Source organism: Oncorhynchus keta, chromosome 27, assembly GCF_023373465.1.
Source record: "Oncorhynchus keta strain PuntledgeMale-10-30-2019 chromosome 27, Oket_V2, whole genome shotgun sequence".
In the NCBI taxonomy this organism is placed as follows: domain Eukaryota; kingdom Metazoa; phylum Chordata; class Actinopteri; order Salmoniformes; family Salmonidae; genus Oncorhynchus; species Oncorhynchus keta.
Genome location: NC_068447.1, coordinates 15789923 through 15806316, shown reverse-complemented (window position 1 = coordinate 15806316; position 16394 = coordinate 15789923). Strand labels below are relative to the sequence as shown.

General features: G+C 45.1%; 1 protein-coding gene across 3 annotated transcripts in view; it reads right to left on the bottom strand.

Moving 5' to 3' along the window:
* The window catches only part of LOC118378578 (ERC protein 2-like), a 613000-nt gene that overhangs the window by 257468 nt on the left and 339138 nt on the right, over positions 1 to 16394 (bottom strand). For all 3 annotated transcript variants that reach the window (XM_052481811.1, XM_052481812.1, XM_052481813.1), the window contains one exon: positions 15503 to 15663. In XM_052481811.1, coding sequence (XP_052337771.1) covers positions 15503 to 15663 — 161 coding nt within the window. The remainder of the gene's footprint in view (positions 1 to 15502; positions 15664 to 16394) is intronic.

Below are 16394 nucleotides of genomic sequence, written 5' to 3'. Positions count from 1 at the left end.
GACAAAGCCCAAAACAGACCGTAACAGAGACAAAGCCCAAAACAGACCGTAACAGAGACAAAGCCCAAAACAGACCATAACAGACCGTAACAGAGACAAAGCCCAAAACAGACCGTAACAGAGACAAAGCCCAAAACAGACCATAACAGACCGTAACAGAGACAAAGCCCAAAACAGACCGTAACAGAGACAAAGCCCAAAACAGACCGTTACAGAGACAAAGCCCAAAACAGACCATTACAGAGACAAAGCCCAAAACAGACCGTTACAGAGACAAAGCCCAAAACAGACCGTAACAGAGACAAAGCCCAAAACAGACCGTAACAGAGACAAAAAGCCCAAATCAGACCGTAACAGAGACAAAGCCCAAAACAGACCGTAACAGAGACAAAGCCCAAAACAGACCGTAACAGAGACAAAGCCCAAAACAGACCGTAACAGACCGTAACAGAGAGAAAGCCCAAAACAGACCGTAACAGACCGTAACAGAGACAAAGCCCAAAACAGACCGTTACAGAGACAAAGCCCAAAACAGACCGTAACAGAGACAAAGCCCAAAACAGACCGTAACAGACCGTAACAGAGACAAAGCCCAAAACAGACCGTTACAGAGACAAAGCCCAAAACAGACCGTTACAGAGACAAAGCCCAAAACAGACCGTAACAGAGACAAAGCCCAAAACAGACCGTAACAGAGACAAAGCACAAAACAGACCGTAACAGACCTTAACAGAGACAAAGCCCAAAACAGACCATTACAGAGACAAAGCCCAAAACAGACCGTTACAGAGACAAAGCCCAAAACAGACCATAACAGACCGTAACAGAGACAAAGCCCAAAACAGACCGTAACAGAGACAAAGCCCAAAACAGACCGTAACAGAGACAAAGCCCAAAACAGACCGTAACAGAGACAAAGCCCAAAACAGACCATAACAGACCGTAACAGAGACAAAGCCCAAAACAGACCGTAACAGAGACAAAGCCCAAAACAGACCATAACAGACCGTAACAGAGACAAAGCCCAAAACAGACCGTAACAGAGACAAAGCCCAAAACAGACCGTTACAGAGACAAAGCCCAAAACAGACCATTACAGAGACAAAGCCCAAAACAGACCGTAACAGAGACAAAGCCCAAAACAGACCGTAACAGAGACAAAAAGCCCAAAGCAGACCGTAACAGAGACAAAGCCCAAAACAGACCGTAACAGAGACAAAGCCCAAAACAGACCGTAACAGAGACAAAGCCCAAAACAGACCGTAACAGAGACAAAGCCCAAAACAGACCGTAACAGACCGTAACAGAGACAAAGCCCAAAACAGACCGTTACAGAGACAAAGCCCAAAACAGACCGTAACAGAGACAAAGCCCAAAACAGACCGTAACAGACCGTAACAGAGACAAAGCCCAAAACAGACCGTTACAGAGACAAAGCCCAAAACAGACCGTTACAGAGACAAAGCCCAAAACAGACCATTACAGAGACAAAGCCCAAAACAGACCGTTACAGAGACAAAGCCCAAAACAGACCGTAACAGAGACAAAGCCCAAAACAGACCGTAACAGAGACAAAAAGCCCAAAGCAGACCGTAACAGAGACAAAGCCCAAAACAGACCGTAACAGAGACAAAGCCCAAAACAGACCGTAACAGCGACAAAGCCCAAAACAGACCGTAACAGACCGTAACAGAGACAAATCCCAAAACAGACCGTAACAGACCGTAACAGAGACAAAGCCCAAAACAGACCGTTACAGAGACAAAGCCCAAAACAGACCGTAACAGAGACAAAGCCCAAAACAGACCGTAACAGAGACAAAGCCCAAAACAGACCGTAACAGACCGTAACAGAGACAAAGCCTAAAACAGACCGTTACAGAGACAAAGCCCAAAACAGACCGTAACAGAGACAAAGCCCAAAACAGACTGTAACAGAGACAAAGACCAAAACAGACCGTAACAGAGACAAAGCCCAAAACAGACCGTAACAGACCGTAACAGAGACAAAGCCCAAAACAGACCGTAACAGAGACAAAGCCCAAAACAGACCGTTACAGAGACAAAGTCCAAAACAGACCATTACAGAGACAAAGCACAAAACAGACCGTTACAGAGACAAAGCCCAAAACAGACCGTTACAGAGACAAAGCCCAAAACAGACCGTAACAGAGACAAAGCCCAAAACAGACCGTAACAGAGACAAAGCCCAAAACAGACCGTTACAGAGACGAAGCCCAAAACAGACCGTAACAGAGACAAAGCCCAAAACAGACCGTAACAGAGACAAAGCCCAAAACAGACCGTAACAGAGACAAAGCCCAAAACAGACCGTAACAGAGACAAAGCCCAAAACAGACCATTACAGAGACAAAGCCCAAAACAGACCGTAACAGAGACAAAGCCCAAAACAGACCGTAACAGAGACAAAGCCCAAAACAGACCGTAACAGAGACAAAGCCCAAAACAGACCATAACAGACCGTAACAGAGACAAAGCCCAAAACAGACCGTAACAGAGACAAAGCCCAAAACAGACCGTTACAGAGACAAAGCACAAAACAGACCGTAACAGAGACAAAGCCCAAAACAGACCGTAACAGAGACAAAGCCCAAAACAGAACGTAACAGAGACAAAGCCCAAAACAGACCGTAACAGACCGTAACAGAGACAAAGCCTAAAACAGACCGTTACAGAGACAAAGCCCAAAACAGACCGTAACAGAGACAAAGCCCAAAACAGACCGTAACAGAGACAAAGACCAAAACAGACCGTAACAGAGACAAAGCCCAAAACAGACCGTAACAGACCGTAACAGAGACAAAGCCCAAAACAGACCGTTACAGAGACAAAGCCCAAAACAGACCGTAACAGAGACAAAGCCCAAAACAGACCGTAACAGACCGTAACAGAGACAAAGCCCAAAACAGACCGTTACAGAGACAAAGCCCAAAACAGACCGTTACAGAGACAAAGCCCAAAACAGACCATTACAGAGACAAAGCCCAAAACAGACCGTTACAGAGACAAAGCCCAAAACAGACCGTAACAGAGACAAAGCCCAAAACAGACCGTAACAGAGACAAAAAGCCCAAAGCAGACCGTAACAGAGACAAAGCCCAAAACAGACCGTAACAGAGACAAAGCCCAAAACAGACCGTAACAGAGACAAAGCCCAAAACAGACCGTAACAGACCGTAACAGAGACAAATCCCAAAACAGACCGTAACAGACCGTAACAGAGACAAAGCCCAAAACAGACCGTTACAGAGACAAAGCCCAAAACAGACCGTAACAGAGACAAAGCCCAAAACAGACTGTAACAGAGACAAAGACCAAAACAGACCGTAACAGAGACAAAGCCCAAAACAGACCGTAACAGACCGTAACAGAGACAAAGCCCAAAACAGACCGTAACAGAGACAAAGCCCAAAACAGACCGTTACAGAGACAAAGTCCAAAACAGACCATTACAGAGACAAAGCCCAAAACAGACTGTTACAGAGACAAAGCCCAAAACAGACCGTAACAGAGACAAAGCCCAAAACAGACCGTAACAGAGACAAAAGCCCAAAGCAGACCGTAACAGAGACAAAGCCCAAAACAGACCATTACAGAGACAAAGCCCAAAACAGACCGTTACAGAGACAAAGCCCAAAACAGACCGTTACAGAGACAAAGCCCAAAACAGACCGTAACAGAGACAAAGCCCAAAACAGACCGTAACAGAGACAAAGCCCAAAACAGACCGTTACAGAGACGAAGCCCAAAACAGACCGTAACAGAGACAAAGCCCAAAACAGACCGTAACAGAGACAAAGCCCAAAACAGACCGTAACAGAGACAAAGCCCAAAACAGACCGTAACAGAGACAAAGCCCAAAACAGACCATTACAGAGACAAAGCACAAAACAGACCGTAACAGAGACAAAGCCCAAAACAGACCGTAACAGAGACAAAGCCCAAAACAGACCGTAACAGAGACAAAGCCCAAAACAGACCATAACAGACCGTAACAGAGACAAAGCCCAAAACAGACCGTAACAGAGACAAAGCCCAAAACAGACCGTTACAGAGACAAAGCACAAAACAGACCGTAACAGAGACAAAGCCCAAAACAGACCGTAACAGAGACAAAGCCCAAAACAGACCGTAACAGACCGTAACAGAGACAAATCCCAAAACAGACCGTAACAGACCGTAACAGAGACAAAGCCCAAAACAGACCGTTACAGAGACAAAGCCCAAAACAGACCGTAACAGAGACAAAGCCCAAAACAGACCGTAACAGAGACAAAGCCCAAAACAGACCGTAACAGAGACAAAGCCCAAAACAGACCGTAACAGACCGTAACAGAGACAAAGCCCAAAACAGACCGTTACAGAGACAAAGCCCAAAACAGACCGTAACAGAGACAAAGCCCAAAACAGACCGTAACAGAGACAAAGCCCAAAACAGACCGTAACAGAGACAAAGCCCAAAACAGACCGTAACAGAGACAAAGCCCAAAACAGACCGTAACAGAGACAAAGCCCAAAACAGACCGTAACAGAGACAAAGCCCAAAACAGACCATAACAGACCGTAACAGAGACAAAGCCCAAAACAGACCGTAACAGAGACAAAGCCCAAAACAGACCGTTACAGAGACAAAGCCCAAAACAGACCGTAACAGAGACAAAGCCCAAAACAGACCGTAACAGAGACAAAGCCCAAAACAGACCGTAACAGAGACAAAGCCCAAAACAGACCGTAACAGAGACAAAGCCCAAAACAGACCATTACAGAGACAAAGCCCAAAACAGACCGTTACAGAGACAAAGCCCAAAACAGACCATAACAGACCGTAACAGAGACAAAGGCCAAAACAGAACGTAACAGAGACAAAGCCCAAAACAGACCATAACAGACCGTAACAGAGACAAAGCCCAAAACAGACCGTAACAGAGACAAAGCCCAAAACAGACCGTTACAGAGACAAAGCCCAAAACAGACCATTACAGAGACAAAGCCCAAAACAGACCGTTACAGAGACAAAGCCCAAAACAGACCGTAACAGAGACAAAGTCCAAAACAGACCGTAACAGAGACAAAAAGCCCAAAGCAGACCGTAACAGAGACAAAGCCCAAAACACACCGTAACAGAGACAAAGCCCAAAACAGACCATAACAGAGACAAAGCCCAAAACAGACCATAACAGAGACAAAGCCCAAAACAGACCGTAACAGAGACAAAGCCCAAAACAGACCGTAACAGAGACAAAGCCCAAAACAGACCATTACAGAGACAAAGCCCAAAACAGACCGTAACAGAGACAAAGCCCAAAACAGACCGTAACAGAGACAAAGCCCAAAACAGACCGTAACAGAGACAAAGCCCAAAACAGACCATAACAGACCGTAACAGAGACAAAGCCCAAAACAGACCGTAACAGAGACAAAGCCCAAAACAGACCGTTACAGAGACAAAGCACAAAACAGACCGTAACAGAGACAAAGCCCAAAACAGACCGTAACAGAGACAAAGCCCAAAACAGACCGTAACAGACCGTAACAGAGACAAATCCCAAAACAGACCGTAACAGACCGTAACAGAGACAAAGCCCAAAACAGACCGTTACAGAGACAAAGCCCAAAACAGACCGTAACAGAGACAAAGCCCAAAACAGACCGTAACAGAGACAAAAGCCCAAAGCAGACCGTAACAGAGACAAAGCCCAAAACAGACCGTAACAGAGACAAAGCCCAAAACAGACCGTAACAGAGACAAAGCCCAAAACAGACCGTAACAGACCGTAACAGAGACAAATCCCAAAACAGACCGTAACAGACCGTAACAGAGACAAAGCCCAAAACAGACCGTTACAGAGACAAAGCCCAAAACAGACCGTAACAGAGACAAAGCCCAAAACAGACTGTAACAGAGACAAAGACCAAAACAGACCGTAACAGACCGTAACAGAGACAAAGCCCAAAACAGACTGTAACAGAGACAAAGCCCAAAACAGACCGTAACAGACCGTAACAGAGACAAAGCCCAAAACAGACCGTAACAGAGACAAAGCCCAAAACAGACCGTTACAGAGACAAAGTCCAAAACAGACCATTACAGAGACAAAGCCCAAAACAGACTGTTACAGAGACAAAGCCCAAAACAGACCGTAACAGAGACAAAGCCCAAAACAGACCGTAACAGAGACAAAAAGCCCAAAGCAGACCGTAACAGAGACAAAGCCCAAAACAGACCATTACAGAGACAAAGCCCAAAACAGACCGTTACAGAGACAAAGCCCAAAACAGACCGTTACAGAGACAAAGCCCAAAACAGACCGTAACAGAGACAAAGCCCAAAACAGACCGTAACAGAGACAAAGCCCAAAACAGACCGTTACAGAGACGAAGCCCAAAACAGACCGTAACAGAGACAAAGCCCAAAACAGACCGTAACAGAGACAAAGCCCAAAACAGACCGTAACAGAGACAAAGCCCAAAACAGACCGTAACAGAGACAAAGCCCAAAACAGACCATTACAGAGACAAAGCACAAAACAGACCGTAACAGAGACAAAGCCCAAAACAGACCGTAACAGAGACAAAGCCCAAAACAGACCGTAACAGAGACAAAGCCCAAAACAGACCATAACAGACCGTAACAGAGACAAAGCCCAAAACAGACCGTAACAGAGACAAAGCCCAAAACAGACCGTTACAGAGACAAAGCCCAAAACAGACCGTAACAGAGACAAAGTCCAAAACAGACCGTAACAGAGACAAAAAGCCCAAAGCAGACCGTAACAGAGACAAAGCCCAAAACACACCGTAACAGAGACAAAGCCCAAAACAGACCATAACAGAGACAAAGCCCAAAACAGACCGTAACAGAGACAAAGCCCAAAACAGACCGTAACAGAGACAAAGCCCAAAACAGACCGTAACAGAGACAAAGCCCAAAACAGACCATTACAGAGACAAAGCCCAAAACAGACCGTAACAGAGACAAAGCCCAAAACAGACCGTAACAGAGACAAAGCCCAAAACAGACCGTAACAGAGACAAAGCCCAAAACAGACCATAACAGACCGTAACAGAGACAAAGCCCAAAACAGACCGTAACAGAGACAAAGCCCAAAACAGACCGTTACAGAGACAAAGCACAAAACAGACCGTAACAGAGACAAAGCCCAAAACAGACCGTAACAGAGACAAAGCCCAAAACAGACCGTAACAGACCGTAACAGAGACAAATCCCAAAACAGACCGTAACAGACCGTAACAGAGACAAAGCCCAAAACAGACCGTTACAGAGACAAAGCCCAAAACAGACCGTAACAGAGACAAAGCCCAAAACAGACCGTAACAGAGACAAAAAGCCCAAAGCAGACCGTAACAGAGACAAAGCCCAAAACAGACCGTAACAGAGACAAAGCCCAAAACAGACCGTAACAGAGACAAAGCCCAAAACAGACCGTAACAGACCGTAACAGAGACAAATCCCAAAACAGACCGTAACAGACCGTAACAGAGACAAAGCCCAAAACAGACCGTTACAGAGACAAAGCCCAAAACAGACCGTAACAGAGACAAAGCCCAAAACAGACTGTAACAGAGACAAAGACCAAAACAGACCGTAACAGACCGTAACAGAGACAAAGCCCAAAACAGACTGTAACAGAGACAAAGCCCAAAACAGACCGTAACAGACCGTAACAGAGACAAAGCCCAAAACAGACCGTAACAGAGACAAAGCCCAAAACAGACCGTTACAGAGACAAAGTCCAAAACAGACCATTACAGAGACAAAGCCCAAAACAGACTGTTACAGAGACAAAGCCCAAAACAGACCGTAACAGAGACAAAGCCCAAAACAGACCGTAACAGAGACAAAAAGCCCAAAGCAGACCGTAACAGAGACAAAGCCCAAAACAGACCATTACAGAGACAAAGCCCAAAACAGACCGTTACAGAGACAAAGCCCAAAACAGACCGTTACAGAGACAAAGCCCAAAACAGACCGTAACAGAGACAAAGCCCAAAACAGACCGTAACAGAGACAAAGCCCAAAACAGACCGTTACAGAGACGAAGCCCAAAACAGACCGTAACAGAGACAAAGCCCAAAACAGACCGTAACAGAGACAAAGCCCAAAACAGACCGTAACAGAGACAAAGCCCAAAACAGACCGTAACAGAGACAAAGCCCAAAACAGACCATTACAGAGACAAAGCACAAAACAGACCGTAACAGAGACAAAGCCCAAAACAGACCGTAACAGAGACAAAGCCCAAAACAGACCGTAACAGAGACAAAGCCCAAAACAGACCATAACAGACCGTAACAGAGACAAAGCCCAAAACAGACCGTAACAGAGACAAAGCCCAAAACAGACCGTTACAGAGACAAAGCACAAAACAGACCGTAACAGAGACAAAGCCCAAAACAGACCGTAACAGAGACAAAGCCCAAAACAGACCGTAACAGACCGTAACAGAGACAAATCCCAAAACAGACCGTAACAGACCGTAACAGAGACAAAGCCCAAAACAGACCGTTACAGAGACAAAGCCCAAAACAGACCGTAACAGAGACAAAGCCCAAAACAGACCGTAACAGAGACAAAGCCCAAAACAGACCGTAACAGAGACAAAGCCCAAAACAGACCGTAACAGACCGTAACAGAGACAAAGCCTAAAACAGACCGTTACAGAGACAAAGCCCAAAACAGACCGTAACAGAGACAAAGCCCAAAACAGACCGTAACAGAGACAAAGCCCAAAACAGACCGTAACAGACCGTAAAAGAGACAAAGCCCAAAACAGACCGTAACAGAGACAAAGCCCAAAACAGACCGTTACAGAGACAAAGTCCAAAACAGACCATTACAGAGACAAAGCCCAAAACAGACTGTTACAGAGACAAAGCCCAAAACAGACCGTAACAGACCGTAACAGAGACAAAGCCCAAAACAGACCGTAACAGAGACAAAGCCCAAAACAGACCGTTACAGAGACAAAGTCCAAAACAGACCATTACAGAGACAAAGCCCAAAACAGACTGTTACAGAGACAAAGCCCAAAACAGACCGTAACAGAGACAAAGCCCAAAACAGACCGTAACAGAGACAAAAAGCCCAAAGCAGACCGTAACAGAGACAAAGCCCAAAACAGACCATTACAGAGACAAAGCCCAAAACAGACCGTTACAGAGACAAAGCCCAAAACAGACCGTTACAGAGACAAAGCCCAAAACAGACCGTAACAGAGACAAAGCCCAAAACAGACCGTAACAGAGACAAAGCCCAAAACAGACCGTTACAGAGACGAAGCCCAAAACAGACCGTAACAGAGACAAAGCCCAAAACAGACCGTAACAGAGACAAAGCCCAAAACAGACCGTAACAGAGACAAAGCCCAAAACAGACCGTAACAGAGACAAAGCCCAAAACAGACCATTACAGAGACAAAGCCCAAAACAGACCGTAACAGAGACAAAGCCCAAAACAGACCGTAACAGAGACAAAGCCCAAAACAGACCGTAACAGAGACAAAGCCCAAAACAGACCGTAACAGAGACAAAGCCCAAAACAGACCATTACAGAGACAAAGCCCAAAACAGACCGTAACAGAGACAAAGCCCAAAACAGACCGTAACAGAGACAAAGCCCAAAACAGACCGTAACAGAGACAAAGCCCAAAACAGACCATAACAGACCGTAACAGAGACAAAGCCCAAAACAGACCGTAACAGAGACAAAGCCCAAAACAGACCGTTACAGAGACAAAGCCCAAAACAGACCGTAACAGAGACAAAGCCCAAAACAGACCGTAACATAGACAAAGCCCAAAACAGACCGTAACAGAGACAAAGCCCAAAACAGACCGTAACAGAGACAAAGCCCAAAACAGACCATTACAGAGACAAAGCCCAAAACAGACCGTTACAGAGACAAAGCCCAAAACAGACCATAACAGACCGTAACAGAGACAAAGGCCAAAACAGAACGTAACAGAGACAAAGCCCAAAACAGACCATAACAGACCGTAACAGAGACAAAGCCCAAAACAGACCGTAACAGAGACAAAGCCCAAAACAGACCGTTACAGAGACAAAGCCCAAAACAGACCATTACAGAGACAAAGCCCAAAACAGACCGTTACAGAGACAAAGCCCAAAACAGACCGTAACAGAGACAAAGTCCAAAACAGACCGTAACAGAGACAAAAAGCCCAAAGCAGACCGTAACAGAGACAAAGCCCAAAACACACCGTAACAGAGACAAAGCCCAAAACAGACCATAACAGAGACAAAGCCCAAAACAGACCGTAACAGAGACAAAGCCCAAAACAGACCGTAACAGAGACAAAGCCCAAAACAGACCGTAACAGAGACAAAGCCCAAAACAGACCATTACAGAGACAAAGCCCAAAACAGACCGTAACAGAGACAAAGCCCAAAACAGACCGTAACAGAGACAAAGCCCAAAACAGACCGTAACAGAGACAAAGCCCAAAACAGACCATAACAGACCGTAACAGAGACAAAGCCCAAAACAGACCGTTACAGAGACAAAGCACAAAACAGACCGTAACAGAGACAAAGCCCAAAACAGACCGTAACAGAGACAAAGCCCAAAACAGACCGTAACAGACCGTAACAGAGACAAATCCCAAAACAGACCGTAACAGACCGTAACAGAGACAAAGCCCAAAACAGACCGTTACAGAGACAAAGCCCAAAACAGACCGTAACAGAGACAAAGCCCAAAACAGACCGTAACAGAGACAAAGCCCAAAACAGACCGTAACAGAGACAAAGCCCAAAACAGACCGTAACAGACCGTAACAGAGACAAAGCCTAAAACAGACCGTTACAGAGACAAAGCCCAAAACAGACCGTAACAGAGACAAAGCCCAAAACAGACCGTAACAGAGACAAAGACCAAAACAGACCGTAACAGAGACAAAGCCCAAAACAGACCGTAACAGACCGTAACAGAGACAAAGCCCAAAACAGACCGTAACAGAGACAAAGCCCAAAACAGACCGTTACAGAGACAAAGTCCAAAACAGACCATTACAGAGACAAAGCCCAAAACAGACTGTTACAGAGACAAAGCCCAAAACAGACCGTAACAGACCGTAACAGAGACAAAGCCCAAAACAGACCGTAACAGAGACAAAGCCCAAAACAGACCGTTACAGAGACAAAGTCCAAAACAGACCATTACAGAGACAAAGCCCAAAACAGACTGTTACAGAGACAAAGCCCAAAACAGACCGTAACAGAGACAAAGCCCAAAACAGACCGTAACAGAGACAAAAGCCCAAAGCAGACCGTAACAGAGACAAAGCCCAAAACAGACCATTACAGAGACAAAGCCCAAAACAGACCGTTACAGAGACAAAGCCCAAAACAGACCGTTACAGAGACAAAGCCCAAAACAGACCGTAACAGAGACAAAGCCCAAAACAGACCGTAACAGAGACAAAGCCCAAAACAGACCGTTACAGAGACGAAGCCCAAAACAGACCGTAACAGAGACAAAGCCCAAAACAGACCGTAACAGAGACAAAGCCCAAAACAGACCGTAACAGAGACAAAGCCCAAAACAGACCGTAACAGAGACAAAGCCCAAAACAGACCATTACAGAGACAAAGCCCAAAACAGACCGTAACAGAGACAAAGCCCAAAACAGACCGTAACAGAGACAAAGCCCAAAACAGACCGTAACAGAGACAAATCCCAAAACAGACCGTAACAGAGACAAAGCCCAAAACAGACCATTACAGAGACAAAGCCCAAAACAGACCGTAACAGAGACAAAGCCCAAAACAGACCGTAACAGAGACAAAGCCCAAAACAGACCGTAACAGAGACAAAGCCCAAAACAGACCATAACAGACCGTAACAGAGACAAAGCCCAAAACAGACCGTAACAGAGACAAAGCCCAAAACAGACCGTTACAGAGACAAAGCCCAAAACAGACCGTAACAGAGACAAAGCCCAAAACAGACCGTAACATAGACAAAGCCCAAAACAGACCGTAACAGAGACAAAGCCCAAAACAGACCGTAACAGAGACAAAGCCCAAAACAGACCATTACAGAGACAAAGCCCAAAACAGACCGTTACAGAGACAAAGCCCAAAACAGACCATAACAGACCGTAACAGAGACAAAGGCCAAAACAGAACGTAACAGAGACAAAGCCCAAAACAGACCATAACAGACCGTAACAGAGACAAAGCCCAAAACAGACCGTAACAGAGACAAAGCCCAAAACAGACCGTTACAGAGACAAAGCCCAAAACAGACCATTACAGAGACAAAGCCCAAAACAGACCGTTACAGAGACAAAGCCCAAAACAGACCGTAACAGAGACAAAGTCCAAAACAGACCGTAACAGAGACAAAAAGCCCAAAGCAGACCGTAACAGAGACAAAGCCCAAAACACACCGTAACAGAGACAAAGCCCAAAACAGACCATAACAGAGACAAAGCCCAAAACAGACCGTTACAGAGACAAAGCCCAAAACAGACCGTAACAGAGACAAAGCCCAAAGCAGACCATAACTGAGACAAAGCCCAAAACAGACCGTAACAGAGACAAAGCCCAAAACAGACCGTAACAGAGACAAAGCCCAAAACAGACCGTTACAGAGACAAAGCCCAAAACAGACCGTAACAGAGACAAAGCCCAAAACAGACCGCAACAGAGACAAAGCCCAAAACAGACCGTAACAGAGACAAAGCCCAAAACAGACCGTAACAGAGACAAAGCCCAAAACAAACCATTACAGAGACAAAGCCCAAAACAGACCGTAACAGAGACAAAGCCCAAAACAGACCGTAACAGAGACAAAGCCCAAAACAGACCGTTACAGAGACAAAGCCCAAAACAGACCGTAACAGAGACAAAGCCCAAAACAGACCGTAACAGAGACAAAGCCCAAAACAGACCGTAACAGAGACAAAGCCCAAAACAGACCGTTACAGAGACAAAGCCCAAAACAGACCGTTACAGAGACAAAGCCCAAAGCAGAGAGAGAGAGAGAGAGAGAGAGAGAGAGAGAGAGAGAGACAGAGGGACAGAGAGATAGAGAGAGAGACAGAGAGAGAGAGAGACAGAGAGAGAGAAAGAGAGAGAGAGACAGGGACAGAGAAAGAGAAGACAGAGAGAGAGAGAGAGAGAGAGAGAGAGAGACAGAGAGAGAGACAGAGAGAGAGAGAGAGAGAGACAGAGAGAGAGAGAGAGAGAGAGAGAGAGAGAGAGAGAGAGAGAGAGAGAGAGAGAGTGTGGCTGACCCAAAATTAAGGAAAGCTTTGACTATGTACAGACTCAGTGAGCATAGCCTTGCTATTGAGAAAGGCCGCCGTAGGCAGACATGGCTCTCAAGAGAAGACATGCTATGTGCTCACTGCCCACAAAATGAGGTGGAAACTGAGCTGCACTTCCTAACCTCCTGCCCAATGTATGAAAATATTAGAGAGACATATTTCCCTCAGATTACACAGATCCACAAAGAATTCGAAAACAAATCCAATTTTGATAAACTCCCATATCTACTGGGTGAAATTCCACAGTGTGCCATCACAGCAGCAAGATTTGTGACCTGTTGCCACGAGAAAAGGGCAACCTGTGAAGAACACACACCATTGTAAATACAACCCATATTTATGATTATTTATTTTATCTTGTGTCCTTTACCATTTGTACATTGTTAAAACACTGTATATATATAATATGACATTTGTAATGTCTTTATTGTTTTGAAACTTCTGTATGTGTAATGTTTACTGTTAATTTTTATTGTTTATTTCACTTTATATATTCACTTTATATATTATCTACCTCACTTGCTTTGGCAATGTTAACACATGTTTCCCATGCCAATAAAGCCCTTGAATTGAATTGAATTGAGAGACAGAGAGAGAGACCAGGAGATACTAGAATGCTATTTGACCCTTAACAGAGAGTACATAGTGGCAGAATACCTGACCACTGTGACTGACCCAAACTTAAGGAAACTTTGACTATGTACAGACTCAGTGAGCATAGCCTTGCTATTGAGAAAGGCTGCCGTAGGCAGAACTGGCTCTCAAGAGAAGACAGGCTATGTGCACACTGCCCACAAAATGAGGTGGAAACTGAGATGCACTTCCTAACCTCCTGCCAGACCATATTAGAGACACATATTTCTCTCAGATTACACAGATCCACAAAGTATTTGAAAACAAACCCAATTTTGATAAACTCCCATATCTACTGGGTGAAATACCACCATGTGCCATCACATCAGCAAGATATGTGACCTGTTGCCACAAGAAAAGGGCAACCAGTGAAGAACGAGAGGGAGAGAAAGAAAGAGGGAGAGACAGAGAGAGAGACAGAGAGAGAGAGAGATAGTTAAAGAGAGAAAGATGGAGAGAGAGAGAAAACAGACAGGGAGCGAGAGAGAAATAGATAACTATACTATATGTCCAATGGTAGAAACAGACAACTATACTAGATGTCCAGAGGTAGAAACAGACAACTATACTAGATGTCCAGAGAGAGAAACAGACAACTATACTAGATGTCCAGAGAGAGAAACAGACAACTATACTAGATGTCCAGAGAGAGAAACAGACAACTATACTTTATGACCAGAGAGAGAAACAGACAACTATACTAAATGCCCAGAGGTAGAAACAGACAACTATACTAGATGTCTAGAGAGAGAAACAGACAACTAGACTATATGTCCAGAGAGAGAAACAGACAACTAGACTATATGTCCAGAGAGAGAAACAGACAACTGTACTAGATGTCCAGAGAGAGAAACAGACAACTATAATAGATGTCCAGAGAGAGAAACAGACAAATATACTTGATGTCCAGAGAGAGAAACAGACAACTATAATAGATGTCCAGAGAGAGAAACAGACAAATATACTTGATGTCCAGAGAGAGAAACAGACAAATATACTTGATGTCCAGAGAGAGAAACAGACAACTATAATAGATGTCCAGAGAGAGAAACAGACAACTGTACTAGATGTCCAGAGGTAGAAACAGACAACTATAATAGATGTCCAGAGAGAGAAACAGACAACTATAATAGATGTCCAGAGAGAGAAACAGACAACTGTACTAGATGTCCAGAGGTAGAAACAGACAACTATAATAGATGTCCAGAGAGAGAAACAGACAACTATAATAGATGTCCAGAGAGAGAAACAGACAACTATAATAGATGTCCAGAGAGAGAAACAGACAACTGTACTAGATGTCCAGAGAGAGAAACAGACAACTATAATAGATGTCCAGAGAGAGAAACAGACAACTGTACTAGATGTCCAGAGGTAGAAACAGACAACTATAATAGATGTCCAGAGAGAGAAACAGACAACTATAATAGATGTCCAGAGAGAGAAACAGACAAATATACTTGATGTCTAGAGGCAGAGATGGCAAAAATGAACTAGGGAGGGAGGGAGGGAGGGAGACAGTTATAGACTCACTTCATCTCCAGGATCTCCTCCAGCTGTCTGCGTCTCTCGAGCCTCAGGTTGGTCAGGTGACCGTCCCGCTCCTGCAGGGAGTGCTGGGTAGTGGAGAGGCGCTGCTTGGTTGTGTCCAGCTCCTGCCTGGTCTTCTCCAGGGCGTTCATCATCTCCTCCAGCTGAGAGAGACAGACAGGGAGAGAGGGCTGTTAAACACATCCACTTGCATGCAACAATACCCATAGGCACTGTCAAACAGAGACACACACTGACACATACTAACACACACTGACACACAGAGACATACACTGACACACACTGACACACAGAGACACACACTGACACACAGAGACATACACTGACACACACACTGACACACAGAGACATACACTGACACACAGAGACACACACTGACACATACTAACACACACTGACACACAGAGACATACACTGACACACACTGACACACAGAGACACACACTGACACACAGAGACATACACTGACACACACACTGACACACAGAGACATACACTGACACACAGAGACACACACTGACACATACTAACACACACTGACACACAGAGACACACACTGACACACAGAGACACACACTGAAACACAGAGACACACACTGACACACAGAGACACACACTGACACATACTAACACACACTGACACACCGAGACACACACTGACACACAGAGACACACACTGACACACAGAGACATACAATTACACATACTAACACACACTGACACACAGAGACATACACTGACACACAGAGACACACACACTGACACACAGAGACACACACGGACACAGAGACACACACGGACACATACTAACACACACTGACACACAGAGACACACACGGACACAGAGACACACACTGACACATACTAACACACA